Raw genomic sequence first — 25,207 nt, 5'->3', positions numbered from 1 at the left:
AAAATTCTTCCTTAAAGAACACAAATGTTACCATTAATAATTGGTTTTCATGGGTTGGGAAAAGGTTGTTTGCATGCATTTTTTTCTGATTCTGTTGGTTATTTCCTTACGCGACGCTCAAATTAATAATACAAGTTGCATATGACAATTCATTCAGTCAGGAAACGCACAAAAAGGTTGATTCTGAAAAGTTAATTGTTAATTGCTATAAAAGTAATGATAAAGTTAGATATAATTTTAGGCAATATTTTTCTTATTCGAGCAGTGGTTTTGTTCGCTGTTATTGTTTATCAAATCATTGTGCATTATGATTAAACTATTTATCATCCAAATGTACACGGAAGTTGTTACCCTCGATATTAATCAGTGAATATACTATTTAAAATACATTTCATATGCTTTTGGTAGGTAAACATCTAGGTAGGTATGTTAGTATTTCGGTCGTTAGGTTTTTACATATATACTATATAAATGCATATTTGAAGCAAACATGTTTTAATTAATTGCATTTCGGTTCAAATTGTATTTTGTTTTTTGTAAATAATTTACTTAGTTTAGATCTGGAAATATATACTTTTACTTTCGATTTAAAAATCAGTTTCGATTTTAAATCATTATAAAAAAATTAATAAAACGGTTCACATTCATATCTCTTCCAACTTTATTTTTTTTATAATTTACTCCCCTTTTGGTTGTGTTCTTAACATGTTTAGTTGTCTTCTTTGAAATTAATAAATAAAAAAAGGGGGAACTGCATTTTTATACTTCAGATCTTAATATTTTAAAGTCAGGTAATTACACAAATAACATATCAATCCAATAAATGCATATTTGAAGCAAACACCCTTTTAATTGATAGACTCTCAGTAAAAATTGTACTTTAATCTAAATATATTGACTTTAAGTTTCAGATCTGGGAATATTTTTTTTTACTTTCGATTTAAAAATCAGTTTCGATTGAAAAAACATTTAATATGTCATATTGTTTTTTTTTATATAATTCACTCCAGTTTTGGTTGATTTAACCATGTTAACCTCAAAAGCTTTTTACTGTTTTAAAAATTTTGTTTATGTCGTAGCGTCTGTTTATTGTCCCTTTAGTATCTTAAAATATTGTATCTTCTGATTTACTTATAAGTGAGCACGAACTCTTCGTAAAATGTGTAGGCCAGTACGGTGATCTAAAGAAAGGAAATTTACTCTATCAATTCATCTAAAAAGTGTTAATATCACCAAGAACTCATATACTTATAAGGGGTTTTATAAAGCTATCAAGCAATTAAACTAAAACATTTTGGTTTATTTAAATTTGCACGAGTCGCACCAAATCTATCAATATTCAAAATTAAGTTGATCTTATTATTGTCATTTTTTTTAGGAGGCAAACTTACAATCTATTTTTTTTTCATTTTACATCTTTCGGTGACCATTCACATATCACCTTAAACAGAGACAGAGATGCTGACCATTACAGCACATTCAATCATTAAAAGAGAAATAAATTCAAGGGCAATGGTACCTTTGCTTATTGGGAAAGATTTCTAATAAGCGCTTATCTGTTATTTAATGTTTGTAATCCATTGCGTGTGTGTTTGTAGGTGTAAATGCATATCAAATCAATTCATGGGTGTGAACAGGAATACAGATGTCTAGAGAATTTGATCTTCAAAAAAGAATAAATTGAAAATGAAAAAGTCGAAAAAGATAAAAAAAAATTTCAAACATTGTTTTGAAAATGAATACATCACTTTCATAGCATTTAGTATTTTCATGTTTAGGTTAATGAATGTTATTGGTTTTTTTTAGTCGGGTTCTTATTAAATAAAAGCGGTCAAGACACCAAATTATGAAAATAAGTACATGTTGCACGATTGCCAAAGAGACAACTATATATCCACCAAAGTCCAAATGAAGCCGATGAAAGCAGTTATAGGCAACCGTACGAACTCAAATAATTAGAAAATACCATGTCGCATAATCGACTGGAAGAGGTATGAAGCAATTGAGAAAACAATTATTTTAATATAATAACAAAATCAGTATTTGTAACAAAAGAACTATATTTAATTATCTTGTTACAGCGTTGAATTGGTTTTTTTTTGACAATTTGATTACCGGATTTAATAGTCTTCGCATATCATAACTACTAGTAAATTTCCAGACTCTGTAAACAACATCACCGTATAATATTATTGAAATAAGTTGTCTACAAGTATATTAACTATAAACGAATTATTTGTATATATGGAACACATATTTGTAAACCATATATACTTTAGACATAGTTGCTTCTCATGTCCTTTAAGAAAACCAAATGATAATTTATATATAGATTATGACTTTAACATACATTTACACATTGTAGCAGGATACTATGGATATCACATAATTTTTAAGAATGCAAGTCACATCATATTGTGCTGTTTTCTTTTTGGTGAGTAATTATTATACATGATATTGCAATTTTAGCTTACTATTTTTTTATTCTAACGCAAAGCAAAAAGAATAACAAAAACAAAATCAGTTTATAGTCAGACAAAGTTATAAGATTTCAAAAGATATTTTAAGGAACCATCATATGAAACCGTACATTTTTATGCACACCAATTCTAAAATGTGAAAAGACGTTTGGTGAACTTATTGTCCTTCATATTCTCTCTAGGGAGATATTCTAATATTCACATTCATATATCTGCAGGTTTCATACATTGGAAAAATTAACAGTACAACAGATCTAAATCATAGTGTATTAGTGATCAACTGTCCAAAGCAATTTCGACAATTAATAGCACAGCAAATCTGTCTGAATCCCCAAACGTATCATTGTTTACGGGTTCGAAACAAACAATTACAATTTCTGCAGACTTGTAAATACAGTAGAACGCTAGTTCCACCTGGTAATTATGAAAGTTTATTTACATTAGAAAAGTACTAAAATATACGATAAATTTAAAGAAGTACAAGTAAGTAGTTAAATAAGGTATATATATATATATATATAGATACATCTGGGAAAAGTTACACAAGGTCTTTATATATCAGAAAAGAAACGAAACTACCATTTCACGAAGTAGTTGAATAAGTTCTATATATAACGGGAACGTTAATACAAAGCGATAGTTCAAGGTACAAATGTAAGTACATACCTTATATGTATCGGTTATTTAAAACTCTAGACGGTATATATATATAGTTTGACTGGGCCATAAACAAATAATGTCACATGTCACCTTGTATATAGTTACATTTTTAAATATAACTACGATAATAATCAAGACAGCTGCAAATTACTTTTATAAATATAGTTTTACTAAGTAAACAACAAAATAAATTAAAATGTTTCATCTATAAGTTACAATTTTTTTAATTATAAATCATTCGTAATTGAATTTTCTCTAATCAATATTACCCCTAATATTTTTCCCTACTACAATAATTGATTCATTCAATGTTCAGAAGTATAGTCGGTTTTTAAAATACGAAATGTAAAATAACAAGAATGTGTTGCTGTATTAGTTTTACGCCAATATTTAAAGTATTTCACAAATAATCTTTGACGTGATAATACAACCATTTAAATCGTGTTTGGTACACTTATTAAAAAAGAGTAGTATAGATTTGATATACAACTCCACTTCCGTATAATTTGACAGAAGAAGACAAAAATGTATCTTATTTTCAAACTCAGAGACTTGGCGTACTTTTTTGATGAGTTCTTCTGAGTGATATTATTTTTTCTATTTCATAGGGGAATACCCGATTCAAGATAGGAATTCAGGTTATTTAAATTCTGAAATTTGTCCTGGAGATGAATTCCAATTTCGACACTCTTGGTCAAACGAGCAATCAAGATGCCTATTCAAAAAATCCTTGTGTAATGAAGAAGGTCAGATTATTTACTCAGATAAAAATTCTAGTAGAGACAGAAGCTGTGCATGTGATCATACAAATGGATACAAGTTTATTACATACCCAAAAAATCAAAACTTCTGTGTTCCATTCGATGAAGATTGTTCGTGTTACAGAGATATAAATCAAGAAGATTCATACTCAACTGGTACGTCTGAATTACACTATTATATCTTGAATAAAATTTAAAATAGAAATGGGGAATGTGTCAAAGAGACATCAACCCGACAATAGAAAAAACAACAACAGAAGGTCACCAACAGGTCTTCAATGTAGCGATAAATTCCCGCACCCGGAGGCGTCCTTTAGCTGACCCCTTAAAAAATACATAGCTGTTTGTATTCAAATTATAACTACTAGAACACATTTAAGGGCATTTAAGGGTGGTTAATTATAGTATACTGTTGTTTCAGAAATGGTATCAAAAGTCATAGGTACTTAGGGACAGGACAATTTTTTCAACACTCCCTCTTTTTCTCAAAATTCACCAAATTTTCTATCAATTTCAATTATTTGAGTCTCTCTCTGTTTTTAAATTATTTCAAACTCCATAACAAATTCACAAATAATTGTTTAAGTTTTTTGTAAATATATATGACTGCAAGCCTAATTATCATCTTTGCTGTCTCTGATTTCGATCCTTCATTTATTTTAGCCACACAAACAGATTGTGATCGGTTTTTACGACCATTAAAATAATATGATAATGATCCAATGGCCAAGACAAGAGCTTATTGAGGCTGTCTCGGTATAGTTCTATAGTGTCCTGGTAGTCATAAAATGATCGTAAATCCTTTAGTTAATGTTAACAGAAACTATTTCATTGCTTCAGGCTTCTTTGGGTCTAGTCTTGTCTTTCCGAGACATACACGTTTAACTCTCTCCTAGTTTGACTATTAAATTTGATAAAGTACATTTCTTATATGCTCTATATATTCAGTTCATCTATCGTTGAAGATTATAATATAACCAAACTAGGATTTTGAATTGCTGCATCCATCCAGAACACGGTCTTTTATATGATAAAACAGCCATGTGGTGTCCTAAATTTTGACTTTTTTGATGTCTTCCAATAGTGAATCCAATAATAGCCTCTATATTAGTCAAAATGATTGACATATTGTACTTCCCCAATCTACTCAAAAAAATATACACTGATGCTAGGAATCGGATAATTTTCAGATAAACTTATGTCATTAAGTTTTCTGTAATCAATGCATATTCTAATTGAATTGTCTAGCTTAGTCCCTAAAACAATAGGTGCACTCCTTGAACTTTTTGGATGGTTTAATGATTCTCCGCTGAAGCATGTCATCTAGCTGTCGCTAATTTTTCTCTCGTTTTGCAAGGAGAGTACGATACTGTCTTTAATAAAAATCGGTATTCCATTAAAAAAGCAAGAATATTATGTATTGCTACATCTTCCTGGTACATTTGGGAAAACATCTTTGTACTTCTGCCCAACATATTTTTATCATTAGGAAATAACTATTCTAGCTTAATATGAGTGTCCTCTTAGTCGTAATATGCATTGATACAGGAGTATGTTCTTCAGAAAGTTGATATGATATCTGACGCTGCCTCTACGTTCACTGACATAAATTTAGACATTTACACGCTCCACAACTTCGAACGGATCTTTCAGCTCTACTGCCATTTTCTCGGTTTCTAAATATAGTAAGACGAGTACTTCATAGCCTGCAATCAAACTTCTCTGTACAGCTGATTTATCATACCCTTATCTTAACTTGATGTTTACGATGTTTCAACTTGCTCTTTACCAAGCTTGTAATCTCCGCATATTTCCGGAATATAAACAACAAACAACATGTTCAACGACAGATTTATTAACTTCTCTCTCTCTCCCTCTCCAGTTATATGATACCTCAGAATTTAAGAAGGCCCTCTCACATACAAACCACACAAAATCTCAAGCTGAGCAAAAAATGTAAAGATATTTTCATGGGATACCTCCCTATATGCATAGAGTAAATAAGGCATTACAATTTCCCGGTCAACTTCCTTCTAGACACTCCGTTTTTTAACATGGATTTCAATATATTCCATTTTTGCATTTGCTGCTGAGTGATAAGGATATGTTAATATTCTTCTTACTTTAAATTGCAACCTCTAGTTAGTGTTTTAATGTGTAAACTGTCGTCAAACATTCACTGCTATTTAAACAATTGTAGATATCATGAATGTTAATGATTGTCTTAATTATCTGGACGTGTCAAATGAAACAACTAAATGTTACCCAGTAGTGTACAGTTTGTACAAGTACAAGTGAGTATTCAGATTATATTTGCTTTAAAACGAATAATGATAAGAAATAAAAGTATAACAAAGTCTACCTAAATCTAAGCAAATTCGAAAACAAAACGGTGTCAATCAACGGAAAAAGTGAAAAGCAACTGTCATATTCCAGACTTGATACATGCACGAGGAAAATATGTTTCATCAAGTAGTCCTCTTTTTATTTAAGTTCATATCAGCCAATCGAAGATAACTACTACAAAATCAAAAGTCAACAAAACTTTAACATAAGCCTTCTAGCTAGTTATCTTCACCCAACAAAAACTAGAAGTGAAGCATCTAGATCCTCTAGATAACATCTTTTAATATTTTTATACTCATTTTACAATTCCGTATGCCTTCTCTCTTAGCTTCCTATCTTATTGATCTTCTTTTTTAAATACATGTTTAACCAGATAACATTGTAATAAAATCTTATAATATTGAATACGTCTGCAATTTACGTGAAAAAAATATTTTATAACTATCATGCATACGAAGCGCGTTCAGGATTTGCCTTCACCAGGAACCATCAGAGCCGAATATTTAAAAACTAAGGATGGCGAAACAAAAAAAAACAATTTCCCGTGTTTCATTTCTCAAAAGTTTACAAATGGATAAAACAGTGAGAAAGTTTAGACTCTCCTGTGTTCATTTAAGTTTTGTTCACCTATATACATAACAAATGAATTATATTCTTTGAACGGGATGATATTTATTATCAGTTACTTATACATATTTGGTATATAGTAACTGATTTATTGCAAATTCTGTCTTTTTATGCTCTGTTATTTCAGGAAAATGACTCAAGAATCTCAGAAAATTAAAAGTAAAAATGAAATTCAGGGTAAGCTTGTTTTCCTGCATACTAATACTGCAACATATATGATTGTCGAGCTTCGAAATTTCTAGTGATCAGTCAATTGCCAACACGGCATCTTTAAACTTGTCTGTGGTAATGATACAAAATCAGGAAAAATCACTATCATTCAAATTGAAACCCAAAAGAAAATTTCAAGCTATTCATTTGAAGTAGGAATTTTAGTCTCAATATATTCCTCCCCTTGTTGCTGTGCGAATAAAATTCGGAGTATCTACTTCAATTTATGTTATTTTACTAACTGTATACTTACTAAAACATGGACATTATATCTATCCGTATATATATGCAGCTAGATCAGAAATTATCAGGATAAAAAATCCCAAAAAATCGATTGATATGCATGCAATAAAAAGCATTTTTGAGGTTATTAAGCTAAATCAATCCCGATGAAAACATTGAATGTGATCAGATCGGTAACACTGCAAATGCACGTACAAAAATCGTAAAGACCTTTTCTTAAAACTGTATGAAAATTATAGTAAAAAGATGCCTACTTTATAAAAACATTCATCTTTCAAACAGCATAGACAGATTTCTATATTGATAAATTCATGAATAAGACAAGATTAGACAAGTGTACTCGAAAGCTCACAATGTGAAAAACAAGTAAATTGAAGGAAATGTTAGCATGCTAAGTACTTTATGAATCACTTCAAAATATTGGAGACCCAAAATATTTTAACATTAGTATGAACAGGATTTTTCGAGAAAAAAAAATATATCAAAATGCAGCAAAACCATTCTGTTTATATGTATTTCAGTTTCATGCCCTACTGATGCAATTATCTAGAAAAATACTGCAGAAAACTTATTTCAAACGGGATAGCACATCCTCATTTTTACGGAAATGTTGTTAACCGTGCCCGGAAATTTAGAAATGATCCATGTAAACTTTAGGTAGCACTCTACAGTTAGAAAATAAAATTAAAAATGAGCCCCAAAATGTTTTATCATCTCCTATTCCTGGATTTCTAATACATTAACCTAACTGTTTGTGTTGTACATGTGCATATGTATGTATCAGTATCTTCCATAGATTGAATTTTCCAAAGTCAAAAGGATGAAAATTTATTCCTTTTATGTGTATCCATGGCAACATTCAGCATTTATTTACCATAAAATATTGCAAAAAGGGGGGTGAACATGTCATATATCCTCCCAAAATTTGGATCAAACTAGAATTTCAATGCCTTTGAGTGATACCTTTTTAGAAACTGTTTTCTTAAATCTTCCTAATGATCAAATAAAAAATGGGTGTCTTTCTTCTCATTTTTTCGTAAAATCCAATCACAAAGTTTGTGCGATAAAAAGTTGGAAAAAAACATTACAACAATTGCCGGACCAATGTATGGTATGGATATGCAAATACGGACTGTCATACAGAAAACAGCCTATATTGCATACATTACATAACCTTGATGTTCATATAAACCCAATACAAAGGCTATTTTAATACTCAGCTATCCAAAAATGAATTTTATTGCACACTAGCGCTCATATTTAAAAAATCCACAGGGGCCAAAAATGCGAAACTACACACCTAACTGTGGAGTGCTACCTTAAATAAACTTGTTCTAAAAGGTTATCTATTCAACACTGTAATAAGATCACTGAATATTATTTTTGTTATTAGTAGATTACAAGCTAATTACTAGTATGTTATATACATATTTATTTTCATGGATCTACAATCTGTCGATACCTAAAACTTGGCATTGCACAAGGTCATGTTTTTCTCTTGCTGTTTATGACGTCTTTACACTAACTCAATTGTATGTAGGATGTGAACGGATTGATTGTTTAGTCTCAGAGGCATGCTTTTTTTATTTAAGAAATAATTCCTTCATGTCATGCTTATATTTGTTAATCTTTGTGTCACTTAGGTCTTTTGTGGATAGTTGTCTCATTGGCAATCATACCACATCTTTTTTATAGGATCACATTCTGGTAAATCATATTATATTACACCATAAATATATAACGAACCCTTATTTTTGACATTTTTACCTACTTTGTCTGTTTGTTTGGTCACACGTCGTTGTCAATATAAATGGAGTTTAATACAACTGTCATACAAGTGAGAGGATAAGCTAACTTTTAATCCAGTCTAAATCTACAATTTCTTGCATAAGATAATGCACGTATTAATTAAGATATATGACTGTGGTTTTGCATTCGTTTGGTGTGTATGCGATTTGATTACGGATTTATTTATTTATGTTCTTGATCATGCTATCGGCTTGTAACATGGTGTTTCTTGTTAGTCTGTCATTTTATTTTTGTTTAATGGTTTTACCTAAAATTAGTGTGCTTCATTTTAATGGTTTTAAAAAATTTACTATTCATTATGGGTGTACCTTCTTTGTGTTAGCCATGCTGTGATCTGTATTTGTTATCATTAGTCCTTGATGGATAGTTGAATCATTAACTTTAGAACCACATTTTAATAATTATTTGTAATAATTTGCCAGATTTAATCTTCATGATTTAAATCTTGTATTATGACTGTATTGTGTCCTTCAAGCTTTTGTCTACGGGTGCAGATATATTTGAAATCTACCCTAAGATTTCAATGGTTTTTTTCTAATCAGGACATAGTACTACAAAGTACTACAAATTAGTAGAAATACCACTTGGAGGAAAAATCATCTTTCAAACAAGCTAGGCTTGATTTGTTCTTACTTTCTGAAAACATTTTGTCATTGTGTAGAACCAAGTTACCTCTCGGATCATTCTAGAATTATTCTTGAACTTGAATTGAATCCATTTATTAGGGGGAAACGTTTATGGAAGTTCAATAATTCGTTGTTGTATGGTGCAGACTATGCTATCAAGGAAATAAAATGAATGTAAAAAAAAAGCCTTAGTATATAATTTTGACAATATTAATGAATGAATAATGATAATCTTCATTTTACAATTATTAGTCAGCTTTTTTTTTGGAAACTCTATTAATGGAGGTTAGGGCCAAAACTATCTCATACACTATCTTCAAAAAGAAGGAAAGAGAGAGAAGGGAAAACATTTAAAGATGACATTAAAATTTTAGAAGAAAATGTAAACTAAGGTTCTATACAGCAATTGGAAGACAAAAAATGAACTAGAAAAATTAAGAAAGTAACCATGGTAAAATAGTTCGACCAAGAATACAGTGGATAAAAGAGAGAGAAAAGTTATTTTTGTGGACTTGCATCTAAGAATTTTACCAGCAAGATTATTCCAAAGGTTGAAAAAGAAATGGTGATATTGTAACTAACCAAAAAGAAATACTTAAACAGGTTAAAAAAATATGAAAATGTGTACAAAAACAGAGATGCTGAATGTTGTAAACCTAAAGATATTGAAAATAGTCTACAAAATGTAAATGTTAGAAAGTTATCTTTAGATGAACAAGATAAACTAGAAGTTGAAATATCAGTTGATGAAGCTGGTGAAATTTTAAAGAGAATGAAAAGCAATAAAACGCCTGGATCACAAGGTTTATCAAGTGATGTTTTCAAATTGTTCTGTCCGGACTTAAAGTATTTTGTTGTAAGATCTTTGACGCAGGTTATGATAAAGGGGAACTTTCTGTCTAACGGACTGGTTGAAATACACGGACGAATTATAAAGAATGAGCATTATTGTAAACGACAATAAGTTCATGTACTAGTTAGCCGCAACCCTATGAACTACGAAGTTCGCTTGCCATTTTTCAAAACTTCAAATAACCTTTCAAAGTATATTATTTTCCGTAAGCATGGTTGTTTTTAACTGATAAATCTTCCTAGCATGCTTATCATTTTTTTTTTTACTTGATACCATTCTAAGAAGTGACGTACCTTCTTTTACAATCGATTGTTTTTCCGTTTTATGAGGATAAAAAGGACAACACGTTTTTGGTCCTTTTTTCACTGTATGTTGTTGGACACAGCTTTACTAGCAACGCACCTTTCTTCTGATCGTTCTTCAATGTCTGAATTATTGTCAAAAGAAAATGAACATGCATTATCTTAGGTATTGGTTAGTCGGGATACATGCGAAGCAAGATATAACGCTTCATTATCTTAAGATAGTATTATGGAAATGTTATTGGTTCGCATAGATATAAGTAATTGTACAATTTTCAAAATAGGTTTGAATAATAATGAATATGTGCTCTTTAAAAACTGACAGGAAATTTCTTAATATGATATTGTCATACTACTTTAGATGCACAGACTTATGAAAAACAGCGAAACCAGTACATTGAACTTCCAAAGACAATAATTGTTATATGTATCATTTGCTTTTGTAAGTTGGATAAAACTTTTAGGATCTTTTATTTTATAGCCCCTTTTAACAAATAATATGTCACAATAGTTGTTTCACTTGTTAGTAAATTACTTTTTTAGTTACAGGACATTCTTCCATAATAGTTGTAGCTGAAAAAAGAGGGTAGATCGGTCATTGTTTGTAAGGGTGAGCAGTTGAGGCATCGGGCATCCCAACTTTTCAAATGTTTTAAATTTGAAAAACACATACCTTTTTAAAAATGTATTTTCATCTTAATTGCATGGCCTTGGCATATATCAGGAAACTTAACTTATCATAGATACCAGGAACTAAATTCTGTACGCCAGCCGCGCGAAGACTCAAAATTGACACTAGAAACAAACAAAAAATAAAAATATCAAAAAGAATGCAGGGTTAACAGTATTGAGGTCCAAAACAATAAGAACACACAAGTAAAAAAAGACACTTGTTTTCTTTCTTATGATATTATGTTACGAAATATATTTACCATTGTTTCCTTTCGTTTAGATAAGAAGTAAGCTGGTTTATATAACAATGTATATAGATAGTGCCACAGTAGCTTATCGGACTGGCACTGTTTTTTTCAATTTGAAAAGGAAACACTAGTGTAATAATTCTGTGACGGATTTTCTGTAGTGCTTTGTTTATTTGTCGACTCAAAATATTTTTTAAGATTACGTAATTGTAAACATGTTTAGTAGTTTTGAATTTACCAAGTGCCGTTTTATATTATATTATACATATACAAAATTACAGATTATTCTAACTACTAGAAATCTATTATCTATTTCAGTGTTATTGACTGTCTCGTTTGTATGGATTTACGAATGCACGACTCCTTTGTGGCTGAGAAAAATGTTCAGTTTTGAACAAGGTATATATTAAATTTATGAATCCCAAACACACTCTGGTCTCACACATACCTGATGTGGGTTCTTCTAAAAACACATGGCAAGTGGGGAAAATTGGTATGAATAATAGTATAATAGTAGGATAATGGAGCTAAATGTCGTTCTAAATATAGAAACACCATTACTTTTATGAATTTCCTCTTGCAGGAGCTTATCTGAAAAAAATGATGAGAAGAATCAGACAAAACTATATTTGTGGTTTCTATAATTACAAATGCGATAGATAATATGCATTCTATATAGTCACCAAACCTTGATGTGTTTAGTGAAAAGACAATGTCTATAAAACGAAAGACTGTAACATACTAAAATACATACCGAACTGCAAAGCAAATTCAAAAAGGAGAAAAGTCCATTGGAATTGACAAAATCAAACACTATCAATCAACAGAGCAAGTGAAAATCAACTGCCATATCTATGCATGTCTTCAAATTTCTAAAAATGCCTAAGTTCTAAAACGCCTCATTGTGTGCATTAGTTCTAAATTTTATGACAAACATTTGATAGAATACGATCGTATTAAATATATCAATGACCGATACAAGAGTGTGAGTACGTATACTGAGTTTGTATGCATTCGTTGACGAAGTGTCCCCAAGCAGTGTCATCGACAAAATGTTTACAAAATACTGGGTTCATTACGCGGTATTTCAGATGCGTGTTTTAACTGTTGCGTTTAAATTGGACATTTGAATTATCGAATGAGAATGATGAAGAGCAATGAATACCAATTAATCTTCATTCTTAAGCAATATTCATGGTATTCACGGAAATTTTGACTAATGATATTCCTAAAATGGTTATATACGGTATGAATAAGTAACTGTTCAGCCAAGAAAAAGCTAAATGGCTTGCACAAATTCAAATCAAGGTTGAAATATTACGAGCGAACAGTTAAAGGAACATCACACAAGAGTATCATTTCCAAGGTGAAACCTCTATTACAGGATGACAAGGTAAAGTTTGACGAGACTTTTCACATCCTAACGAAATTTTTCAACAAAAACTAAGAAACCCGTATGCAAACTTTGATTGTAAAATAAGAAAAATGTAGAGGAATTCTTTAAATGTCATCTGGCTAATGGTAAGCTAAAAAGAGAGTTTCACGTTTTTTTAAACTTTTTATCGTATGACTACACGCTTAATTTTAGATTCTTCTAAACATATGCCAATAAAAGTAGACCATAAAGAGACGCAGGCGGATGGATATCACACAGTGAAAATCAACAAAGAACAACCGAACGATCAAAAATTTGGTAAATATAAAAAAATATTTTTAACATTTAAGAAATATGTATTACAAATGGAATATATATTAAACTACAAAATAAAAGAAATGAAGAAAGTCTAGAATAACTTATTTTTAATTTTATTTTGTTACTGTTTATGATACACATTATTGACATGAAACAAGTTTTTTTGTATCATGAGAGTATTTCTATAAATATGGTGTCCTGCAAGAAATTGTAAGGTTATTTCTGTTAGATACATGTATATAATGCACGAGCCTTAAATAACAATGATGTTACAGTATTTAACCGTAATTTGTCCGGAAGTGTAAGCAGATCCTGTTTCATATGTCCCTTCTTTCGTGTTGCACATATCAGAGAAAACATGTGAATGTCTTTGGTTTACTTAGTATCTACACTAGGGATTTTCATGAGCCTGGACAGCTCCATAGCATTTAAATTCCTTACATTGCCTGTGTCGTTAAGCATTAATCATTTGCCATGCTTTATAGTTATTTCAAACAACATTAATGCAACATGTACCCCTCTACCTTAGTCGTTTATGGTCATGCTTCTTTGGAAATCTTATCTGTTAAAAAAAGGCACTTAGTTTAGTAATGATATAATATTGGTTAACTGGCAAACATGTCAGAAGAATCATTGTTTAAATTTGGACGACAAAGACCAACTGCTTTCATATCAGAGTTTTAAATCTATTCATTTCTTCCCATATATAATAATATCGACATAAGCTCTTTTGTGGAGTACATTTTGCACAAGTAGCTGGGTCATTGAATTTATTTCTGAGACAATTTAGTAACAATTTCACAACATTTAATTTTGTGAAAGAATATTTATCTTTTTTCTAAAGAGGTTTTCTATTCCTACAAACATGAACGTGGATTGTAATAATCGATATCCTAATACTGCCCACGAATCGTTTTTTTTTTACGTTGTTTGGTTTAACGAACCGACACTTGTCCATTGTATTTATCCGTTTTTAAAAAAGAATCATTGGAAATTATAAACGTTCATCTGACCTAGACGTCATTCATTCTTCAATAACCAACGTTCAGTGTCCATTATTGTGTTCCATTATTATATCTTATTAGTAGTAGGTCAATTATATTCGGTTTATGAAATATTTGGCCTTTATCTTAATTTCACAGTTTAAAATATATGGTATTATTGCAAATGCGAAAAATATCTACTAGTGACCAAATAACAGAAATTAAAACAGGCCACTCAACGGCCTTTAACAATAGGCAAAAATTAATGCACCATTGTCTCCTTTAAACAGCTCTAAAACAACTCAAGTGAAATATAGTTAACTGTTGATTTATGAACAAATCAATGAACAAAAAACAAAGATGATATCCAACAACAAACGAAAAGCATTAAACTACAAGCTCCAAACTTTAAACAGGAACATACAGAACGTGGCGGGGCTGCCATGTTTACGTGTGCTCAACCTGTCAAATATAAGGTTTTTGTAAAAAGAATTCAGATACCATAAGTTGTCTGTAAACATAACTTATCAAAATTTGATATGCATTCATTTCGATTAAATATTGCGCTACATTCATCTCTAAAGTTACTCTTTAAGGTTTATGTACCCTTCTGTAGCCATTTTTGTACGAACTTATCAATCTTCAATTGTATCAAAACTATAGATATAATGAATAATAGAGATAGATCCCTTGGAATATGTACCAAATGGCCTATCTCTATTATTCATTATATCTGTAGTTTTGATACAATTGAGGTTTGAAAAATTCGTACAAAAATGGCTACAGAAGGGTACATAAACCTTACTCTTAAAGGTTTATGTACCCTTCTGTAGCCATTTTTGTACGAACTTATCAATCTTCAATTGTATCAAAACTACAGATATAATGAATAATAGAGATAGGTCATTTTTACATATTCCAAGGGGAAACTTGATGCAAAGCATTATTTTTTTACTGTTCCATTGTATTTAATAGAAAAAGAGGAGTAAGTGGCAAATAAATCAAGATTGTTATAGAAAATCCACAGCATTTATCCTTGTACTCTCATATTTGGCAATTTGATGACTGATAGATATAGGATTATTGCATGCAGTGCTAGTATTGATTTCCTTAAAACAAGTTTATAAATGTAGTTATTTGTTAAAACTATTATAAATACGGCCAAAATCAAGTACACCTTTTACGGTGCCCTCGACTTTTGTGACTCAGCACGAGGTGTTTTGGAATTTACAGGTTGCTTAGAACTTTTTATAAAAAATGAACACTAGCACATCATAGAAAATCAAGTGAGTAATGTATGTTTCAAATTTTATAACAAAAATCTCTGTTTTAAAGGCTGTGGATTTTCTATAAAAATCTTGATTTATTTGCCACAAAAGTCCTCATTTTCTATCAAATGCAATGAAACAGTAAAAAAATAATGCTTTGCATCAAGTTTCCCCCTGGAATATGTACTAAATGGCCTATCTCTATTATTCATTATATCTGTAGTTTTGATACAATTGAGGTTTGAAAAATTCGTACAAAAATGGCTACAGAAGGGTACATAAACCTTAAACATAGCACATACTTTCTCAATATCGTCACAGAATAGCAATAGTCAAGATTTTGTTTACCAATGTTTCCATTATTTCAATTTTAGTTGTCTCTATAATTCATTAAGAATCATCAGACTCTATCCTATTGGTTACATCCTTAGATTATTTAGGAGCCGGTTCAGGAACAGTGTCATTAAAGTATTGCCATTTTCACCTGTTAATAAGTAATCATTACATAGCAGTGGTAATTCCTACTGATAATCACAATTGTCTCATTCCTCTTTATCTTGACTAGGAGTGTGTTCATAACTTTTAATCAATCATCCAGATTCACGGCGTAACCTCTACAAACAGTGTGCAATGGATTAATTTCTGATAAATCTGTTGCGCCATCGTCGTTTAAACGTTCATTATCAAAGATAACGTCTTGTTCTGTTATTCCTGAAATTTCGTTGTCATCGGCTTATGTCTGCTCAAGGAAAGTTAAAAAGAGTGATGGTATGATACTAAATCCTTACGGGAGGGATTGTGCCTGGTATTCATATGATGAAGACATAATCTTTTCATCAGTTTAATTGAAGTTTAGAGCTGGCATGTCAGTTAACTGTTATTTTCTATGATAGCACCTACTGACATCAGACTCGGACTTCTCTTGAACTGAATTTTGATGTGCGTATTGTTATGCGTTTACTTTTCTGCATTTGCTAGAGGTATAGAGGGAGGGTTGAGAACTCATAATCATGTTTAACTCCGCCGCATTTTTGCGCCTGTCCCAAGTCAGGAGCCTCTGGCCTTTGTTAGTCTTGTATTATTTTTTATTTTAGTTTCTTGTGTACAATTTGGAGTTTGGTATGGCGTTCATTATCATTGAACTGGTATATATATTTCTTTAGGGACCAGCTGAAGAACGCCTCCGGGTGCGTGAATTTTTCGTTGCATTGTAGACATTTTGGTGACCTTCTTCTGTTGACTTTTATATGGTCGGGTTGTTGTCTCTTTGGCACATTCCCCATTTCCATTCTCAATTTTATTTAATGCAAAGTCGTTCCTATAATGTTTACAAAGTTATCAAAGGTACCAGGATTATAATTTAACTCAAATCAAAATAGCTATAAAGCCAAAAACAAGTAAGGCTACGGTATTCTATTCCTGGGATAACAAAATCCTTAGTATTTCGAAAAAAAAGTTTTATAAACAGGAAATTTGTCTCGTCAAATCTTTCGTAAACACCTGCAGATACATGAAGTCGGTCTGAATGTGTTCATGCAATTCACTTTACATATCAGCTTTCCTTCAAAGTTGATCTTTGATCACAGAAACCAGTCTTAAAATAATTATGAATGTTAAGCACCAAAAAAAATCAAAGAGGCTGGAGTTGTATAACTATATCATGTTTATGGAACTATTTTGTTGTTCGTAAATATATTATCCGTTACCAGTTGGATGTTTGAAGTTGCATAGATTCTCCAAATAGTAACAATAAAATAAAATGTCAAGTATTTCAGTCTTATACTTTTATGGTGTGGTAGGGAAAGCTCCATGTATTGTATAAAAATACTTATAATGTATTCTTTTTTATTTTTGTAAGAGTCTGATCAAGGAGGCAAAATGGGTACGCGTGTTGTCCCACCAGATACCACAGGTACATATTTACTTACTTCTCGCTATTTTTTAAATTGGATTGGTTGAAATGATGTTTAAGTGTAGTTTTGATTTATATTTTCATGTTTCATAAAGCAAATGAAACGTTTATTAAACCAACAAAAAGGCATAATTAAAGTTATTAACTACATCATATTTCTAAAAACCACCTATTAAAAGTTAATCAAAACATCATCATGAGGAAAGCACAATGTTTGGGCTCTTGGTTTACAATAAGTAGTAATTTTAACTATTTTCTGAACTCATAGTATTAGAAAATAACAACTAGGAGAATAACAAAATAAGAAAATTACTTGCACCCTAAGCATAACGAGACAGGAAAATTCGAAAGGGTGAAATATTACTTTTTTACAAAATGGATATTCTAGGATTTAACTCATGATCTAACTCATGCTCATGATATTAGTTTGAAAGGTTTAAATTCTATCCTTTAATTATCGAATATAACTGACTTGTTTTATTTTTTCGTCAGATTACAAAATGACATTATTCGCAATTGAATACGGACCTTCTGGTAAAGTCTAATTTTTAATCAAATTTTATACGTTTTGCTGAGATCAAATGTTTATGCATGATGGATTTCACTTTGTTGATTTTTTTGTCATGCTGATGTTTAATATTTCGACATTTCAGGTCCAAGTATTTCAACATCCTTAGAAACTTCCCCATTAAACCCTTTAGACGAAAATGGTGTTACTCCAAAGAAACACAACGCAGGATCAAGCAGAAGACTGTTACCAAGAGGTGGTAAACTAAAGGCTACTTGTTTTTCATAGTTTTTTTACTTTCATAATTAATTGCATATGCTTTTTCAGAATGAATGAAAACATCTACTTCAGTTGTCATGTTCTTTGTGTTCTTAAATACGGATTAGAATAAACGATTTAGAAATTTTATGAAAAACAAGAATATGGGTACATTAAACATTACCCTGCATAGAATATCTCATTTAGATATTAAGTACATTTGAATTTATTTATGAAAAGTTTACATCTCAACAGGTGTGTAATTTATAAGTTGGTGTGACCACAACTTCATTGTACACTACCTTCAACCAAAACTTAATTCAACCGTTTACCAATACGATTTACAATCTTCAACCAAATTCTAATATTTGAATCGTGAAATTTGGGAATAAAACAATAAGCCCAAACCTTAATGGCGATATATACAAAGTTTCAAGTTGGTCGTTTTGATCAGAATTTTGTGTCAACCAAATAGCTAAAACCACTTTTATGAAATGTCTTTCTAAGATAACCTTTGCAATTGTATATATGTTTGTTGTCGATTAAACGATTTTAGAATGCCTGATAACTTGGTATTTAAGTTATTATATGAACCTGTCTATACAAATATGCAATATTTGTATACCTACAAAAGTCCGCAAAGTACAATTTAATAGGAATAACGATCCGACAAACAAATTATATCTGTAGAATAACTGGATTGCCTTCATTGCTTTGCTTTCTCCTGTGAAATGCTAAGTGTTTTTTTTTTTACAAGATAAGTTTTTAAATTTCAACAGCGGTATACTACTGTTGACTTTAATTAACTACAGGAACATTTGAAAAACAGATCTAAGTAAGAATAAAAAAATTGTTATATTTATTACATCTTTCGGTCGTTTCTGGTGAAAGGTACAAAAAGTAAAACTACAACCGAACTCCGAGGAAATATGGTTCAGACGCAAGAAATTAGTTTAAGTTCGTAAAAAAAGTTGTATAATCCTTTTTTGAAAATCGATTTTATAAACTGTACAAAATATTTAAGAAACTGTTTAAACGATTCTATAAACTGTATACACGATAAAATGTACAAAATGAATCGTACATACGATTGATAAGTAATAGTTAAAACGGGTAAATAATCTACATTTTGAATTGACACTAAAACTGTATATGTCGTACTGAATATTTAAGCATTTGAAAGGAATAAACAGTGAATTAATTCATCCAATTATGTATCTAGAAAATTACAAAATATTGTTGCGAAATGGTTTTATTAACAACACACAAAAGTAAAGAAGTTGTAAAAGATACAGCCACCGAATATATAATACAAAACTTCGAGGTCCGTGTTGGATACACGCAAACTATTAAGAAACGAATACAGATTCAATGGTCATACAAGCAGTTAACTGCACTTGTATCTTAGTTTATATGTTTAATAATTGCAATATTTGTTTGGGTTTTTTTTTTCAGTAGAAAACGATGTGAAATGTTTATGGTCAAATGGTTCAAAGGACATACACGGTAATAGTAAAATAAAACATATAGCATTACACGTATTAGAGGTACTCTGTTTCAGTTTGTTAACGAATATTCTTACATTCAAAAAGTATTTTTCTTTCGTCTTGTTCTCATTCGTTTATATAACAATCGAGGAAAAGTAGACAAGGCTGTTGTTATTTTCAAACAAGTCGTGAAGGCGTGCGCCTAACTAACGAAGGAAATTTGTGACCTTTACCACTTGGAACCCTTGGTTCAGAGGCTTCCCTGTACGCACCAATCCTCTATAAAAATAAAAATAAAGCATGTCATGAAATGCTAGCTGTACCTTACAATGGAAAATCGTATATATATAGCTGTAAGATATATATATATAATAATCCAGAATGCGCTTCGTATCAATGAGAGGAAAAGTGGAGACCTAATGAACATTCAATACTAAAACGGAAAAAAATACAAAAAATGACTAGAAATACAGATCTTCAAAACAAACAGTGAAAAAAACTAAAGACTGTCGGTCAATATTATCACTTTTTTTAGATTTAGTTCAAGATACAGACAAATTTAACTGTTATTCTGCAATCCTTTAATTCATGTTCGGAGAATAGATACACTCAATTGATAATGTTTCTCCCTGTTCGTTCTATCTTAAAGGTTTCTATATGAAGTCTGAGTAATTTTAATAATATTTTGTTTTTGTTTATTTTTTGACATTTGTTTCAGGATCTGAATATACTGCATCTCCGGTTAGGGACATTACTGTTATGAGTGTTGAGTGTAATAACTCTGTAGAGAGATACATTCAACATTTAGAATTGTTGAATAACAAATATGACGCAGGAGCTACCATTGAAAAATTCCCTGAAAATGCTTCAAAGGAACAACAAGAAATTATCTTGAGATCGTCTCGTCATATTTTCATATATATAACAGAAGATTTTACGATTCAGAAATTCAAACAAGTAGTTGATTTCGAATATTTGAAAAGAAAATATTTTGCGGATCCAATCAACATAGATAGAGTTAAATTGATATATGACAATGCTGGTAATATTCCTGAAGAGCTAAAAGCACTAAATAGCATACCGTATTGTACAGGCGGAAACAGCGAAATTTACAATAATAGAATGCAGTATTATTTTGTTGTGCGCAAGAATTAACAAAAACACTGTTAGTTTCTATGTTTAAAGTTACTTTTTGCAATCACAGAAATGACTGCTGAATATATTTAAAAAAATCATTGACTGTATTATTTGACCGCATGCACAAATCATTGCATGTACTATTCTACTATTAAGAAATGAATATTTATATTTTACATTTCATTACCATTGATTTTAATCATGGTTCTCAATCGCAAGGAAAGGGTTTTTTGGATGAAGTAAACAAATAATAAGAGCTTGACAAAGGAAACAATACGGACCTCACTATACCTGAGATGAACTCTTGTAATTCAATTTAGTATCAAACAGGTCATGTTTTAGAAGTGATATCCACTGCTGCTTGTAAACGTTGAAAATACCATAATATTTTTTAAGTGACTTATAAGTCATGTTTTTCTAAGAGTAATTATACAATTATACAATAGTGGTCATTTTTCTATCAAGTGACCGTAAAATATTTAGCAATATGCTTTTAACCTGTACATAATAATGATTATAATAATATAATAATAATAACAAAGTATAACAACAACAAACAAACAAAAAACCTATAGCATACATTGTGGCTTAATTGATAAATTCCACACTTTTAAAAATATAATGACTTGTAAGAGTGTTTGAATGCATATATACTTTTTGATTTTTTAATTTCACATACTTTTGGACCACTAAAAAAATCCATTTGTATAGTTCTTTATTTGATTAAGGGAAAAGAAAATTATCCGATGATGACAATCGAGTATTGTACGATTGTTCACTATGTGTATGCACACTAAGGTTGGATAAATATTTTGATGCCAGTTCGTGTTTTGATTTAAACATTAGTAATGACTTGTGGTAAAGTATTCTCTAATCCAGAATCCTTAAATAGTTCAATAGATGGCTTACGAAAAAACATTTACAACCAGGCATTAAGAACTGATAACATTAAAATCTTTGATAAGTGATTACATTATTTTCATTTGTAATTTCAAAATACAAGGGCCTTGAAGGTTTACCTTTTGGACCTTTTACAAAGCTGTCCGACTCTATGGTATGGAGTACTTTTATTAAGGGGCGGTAGAATGGGGAAATAAATCATTATCGTGTATAAATTCACTTAAAAAAAACCAAAGCAACCTTTTTTTCGTGGGCGAAGGTCGTAACGTTATACCCCAAAACATTGCAAATAATTGAGATTAATGATATACATCACCGATTGAGAAACAATGACGTGCTATTATGATCTACTGAAATCGGTCACGATATATGGATGTAGACTAAATGAGAAAATAAACAACTTGGTAGAGCACAATTTCAGACGTCATCGAATGTGCAGAAACTCAAACTTTGGAATCTATAGACAATTTGATTTATGTGGGATAGCGAACTGGTTTAATGACAATGTCATTGATAAGCAGATGGTTTTAAAACACATGTCAGACTTCAAAAACAGAAATAGAATGATGATTTGCATAGTGACTTTACTCGACCAAATGGACCAAGAGGTAAAAAAAATACGGACTGTAGGACATTTGACCGAATTCCGTGAAACTTTTATTTATTTTAGCGAATGACAATATCAATGTGATAAAAAAAAATGTGCCAAAATTGCAAACTTATTTTAGATCGTAGGAGACGATTCTTTTATACCGATAATTGATGTAAACATGTTTCATGATTTAACTTTTGTTTTGTAATAGCATTTTGTTAATGACTGTGAAAATACTAGTTTCTTTTTAATCCGTCTCTCCTAATTTCTTTTTAGAATGGCATCAATTTTTTTTAAATATTTACTTTTGCAATGCTTGACAATGAGGTGTATTGGTGTATTTTCAAAAATTATTATTATTTTTTTCATTGCGTTGCCATTGTTATTTATATCTTGTTATTTCACAGACCATGTGTACACACACAAAAAAATGCATGGAAAGTAAAGGAAAACCTTAAAACTAAACATAATTTATAAAATCATAACCATCAAAATTTCGTGTTGTCCCAGCTAAAACTGTAATGGTACTTTGATTCTCGTATGTATGCAAAGCCATATCTTCTATTTTTTACTTGCTATATTTTCTACTACCGTATTTTTTTTAGTTTGTAAAATTTTAACATGAGTGAACTAATAAAAATTTTAATCTCAATTTATTGTTTTTATTATAGTATTATGTTTGCTTTGTTGTAATTAAGATTAATCGTCAAGTGTCTTTATCATATCGGGTTTTATCCGATTTGGCCACAATTAGCATTAGAGTAACTACACAAATTGTCAAATGACACCAACTGGCCATCAAGACGGCCGCCATTGCTAAAAAAAGAACACAAGGGTAAATGCATTCAAGTTTTGTCTGTAATAATTTTGAAAATCGTTATAAATAGAGAAAATCTAACGATGGCGATAGTGTTCAAATTGTAGAGCTCTACCAATTGACCATATACGTCGAAACTGTCATACTACTTCATTCTAGTTTAATGCCTTGAAATCTGTAATAGATAAAGTGAAAATTTGAATTGCAAAAATAACCGGAAAGACACGTTCTGCAAATAAGACTCCTAGTTGAAGTCGTCAGTTGACTCCTTATAAGAGTTTTTGACCTTTGATGTCGATGTTTACAAACCTTTTACGTTTTTACATAATATCTTTAAAATCACAACAGATATATGTATTAGCTTGGTTAGGCAAAATAAAAATTTGAGCTAGACAAGATCAAGAATTAAAGTAACATGTAGAAATTGTTCAACAACTCTTTGTGGGACTTATAGTACTTTTTTATTTTGTATTTTGTCTGAGAAAAATCATGATTGATAAATAGAAACTAAGAATGGGAAAAAAATTCAGCAAGACAAAATCTACTTTCTAGTCAAATGTTGCCAATATAAATAGTAGACTGTCCCTCTTTTTAGCGGTCATTTGCCCTAAAATAAGAATTTTGTATTATCTCCTTTGTTCTGAGCAAAATCTACAAACACATAGAGAGAAACTAAACAGACTAAAGTTCAGCAATATTGTGAAGATTATCAAAACAGCTATTTTTGTCATGAATTCTATTCTTGTCTACAATATTGGAGAGAATTTTTTTTGATATGCAAAGTGGATTAATTTTAACATGTTTTTCTGTGTTGTGATGTTATACTATTGTTTCAGAAAAAGGGAGAAGGTTTGGTACCATTTAAACGTTTAATCCCGCTGCAAATGTTTGCACCTGTCCTATGGCAGGAATCTGATGTACAATAGTTGTCGTTTGTTTATGTAATTTATACGAGTTTTTCGTTTCTCGTTTTTTTATATAGATTATACCGTTGGTTTTCCCGTTTGAATGGTTTTACACTAGTAATTTTGGGGTCCTTTATATGTTGTTGTGCGTTGTGAGCCAAGTCTCCGTGTTGAAGGCCGCCGTACATTGACCTATGATGGTTTACTTTTATAAATTGGTATTTGGATGGAGAGTTGCGCTCGCTGGCACTCACACCAAATCTTCCTATATCTATTATAATAATGATGCCTACAGAATAGAGTGCATGGTATCCTAATTTTGCGTTTCTCTATTACTGATTAAATTAAAAAAATTACGTCTGAGATGTTCTGAATCAATATGGCAGATAGTTTCACGAGATAAAATGTAATCTTTAGATGTATCAAAAGTTATCAAACTGGTCATAACCTAATTAAACACACACGAAGTAAATGAAAACAAATGATCAATAACTTATATATAATTAAAAGTTACTGTAGTGCGCGGCCTTATACCGACTGAAAATGAAGATATATTTCTGTGGAAGCATTCAAGGTGGTAGACAAGACATTGAGCTGTACGCTTCTATAATTGGTGAACTGAAATCTAAGTATGGCGAATTACTCACAGAATACGTTGGAACACAAACAGCAGTACAAGGTAGGTCATGTTAATACTTCATGACAAGTCGTACATCTAAAGGAAAACAGCCAATATACTATATTACGATAAAATGAATTCCGATGGCTTTACTTAATTGGACGGATAGGTTTGCACGAACCTTTTAAACTTTCTACATTAGATACAATGCATTAAAAGATATAGTTGTTCGAACTCTCTAACCGTATACAAGTTGTTTAACATATGTAGAATGTATCAATTTTATTCTTT

General features: G+C 30.7%; 1 protein-coding gene across 1 annotated transcript; it reads left to right on the top strand.

Moving 5' to 3' along the window:
• The first annotated feature begins 386 nt into the window (after window positions 1-386).
• On the top strand, window positions 387-23,227 carry LOC139517740 (uncharacterized). Its single transcript, XM_071309115.1, has 13 exons — window positions 387-420; window positions 2,366-2,434; window positions 2,699-2,897; window positions 3,749-4,057; window positions 6,102-6,195; window positions 7,002-7,051; window positions 11,279-11,359; window positions 12,156-12,236; window positions 13,426-13,530; window positions 17,640-17,693; window positions 18,347-18,457; window positions 19,915-19,965; window positions 20,665-23,227. The coding sequence occupies exons 2-13, from the start codon at window positions 2,399-2,401 to the stop codon at window positions 21,099-21,101; spliced, it is 1,608 nt and encodes a 535-aa protein (XP_071165216.1). The 5' UTR covers window positions 387-420; window positions 2,366-2,398; the 3' UTR covers window positions 21,102-23,227.
• Window positions 23,228-25,207: the final 1,980 nt, after the last annotated feature.

This window comes from Mytilus edulis, chromosome 3 (genome assembly GCF_963676685.1).
Source record: "Mytilus edulis chromosome 3, xbMytEdul2.2, whole genome shotgun sequence".
Classification (NCBI taxonomy): domain Eukaryota; kingdom Metazoa; phylum Mollusca; class Bivalvia; order Mytilida; family Mytilidae; genus Mytilus; species Mytilus edulis.
This window is presented reverse-complemented; position numbering and strand designations above follow the sequence as displayed.

What these genes read in the sequence shown, in the direction of transcription:
- LOC139517740 (XM_071309115.1), top strand. Translation starts at nt 2,399, where the DNA reads ATGCAAGTCACATCATATTGTGCTGTTTTCTTTTTG. An exon ending in TAGAACGCTAGTTCCACCTG is followed by an intron (nt 2,898 to 3,748) that starts GTAATTATGAAA and finishes TCTATTTCATAG; the next exon opens with GGGAATACCCGATTCAAGAT. An exon ending in AAGTAAAAATGAAATTCAGG is followed by an intron (nt 7,052 to 11,278) that starts GTAAGCTTGTTT and finishes ATACTACTTTAG; the next exon opens with ATGCACAGACTTATGAAAAA.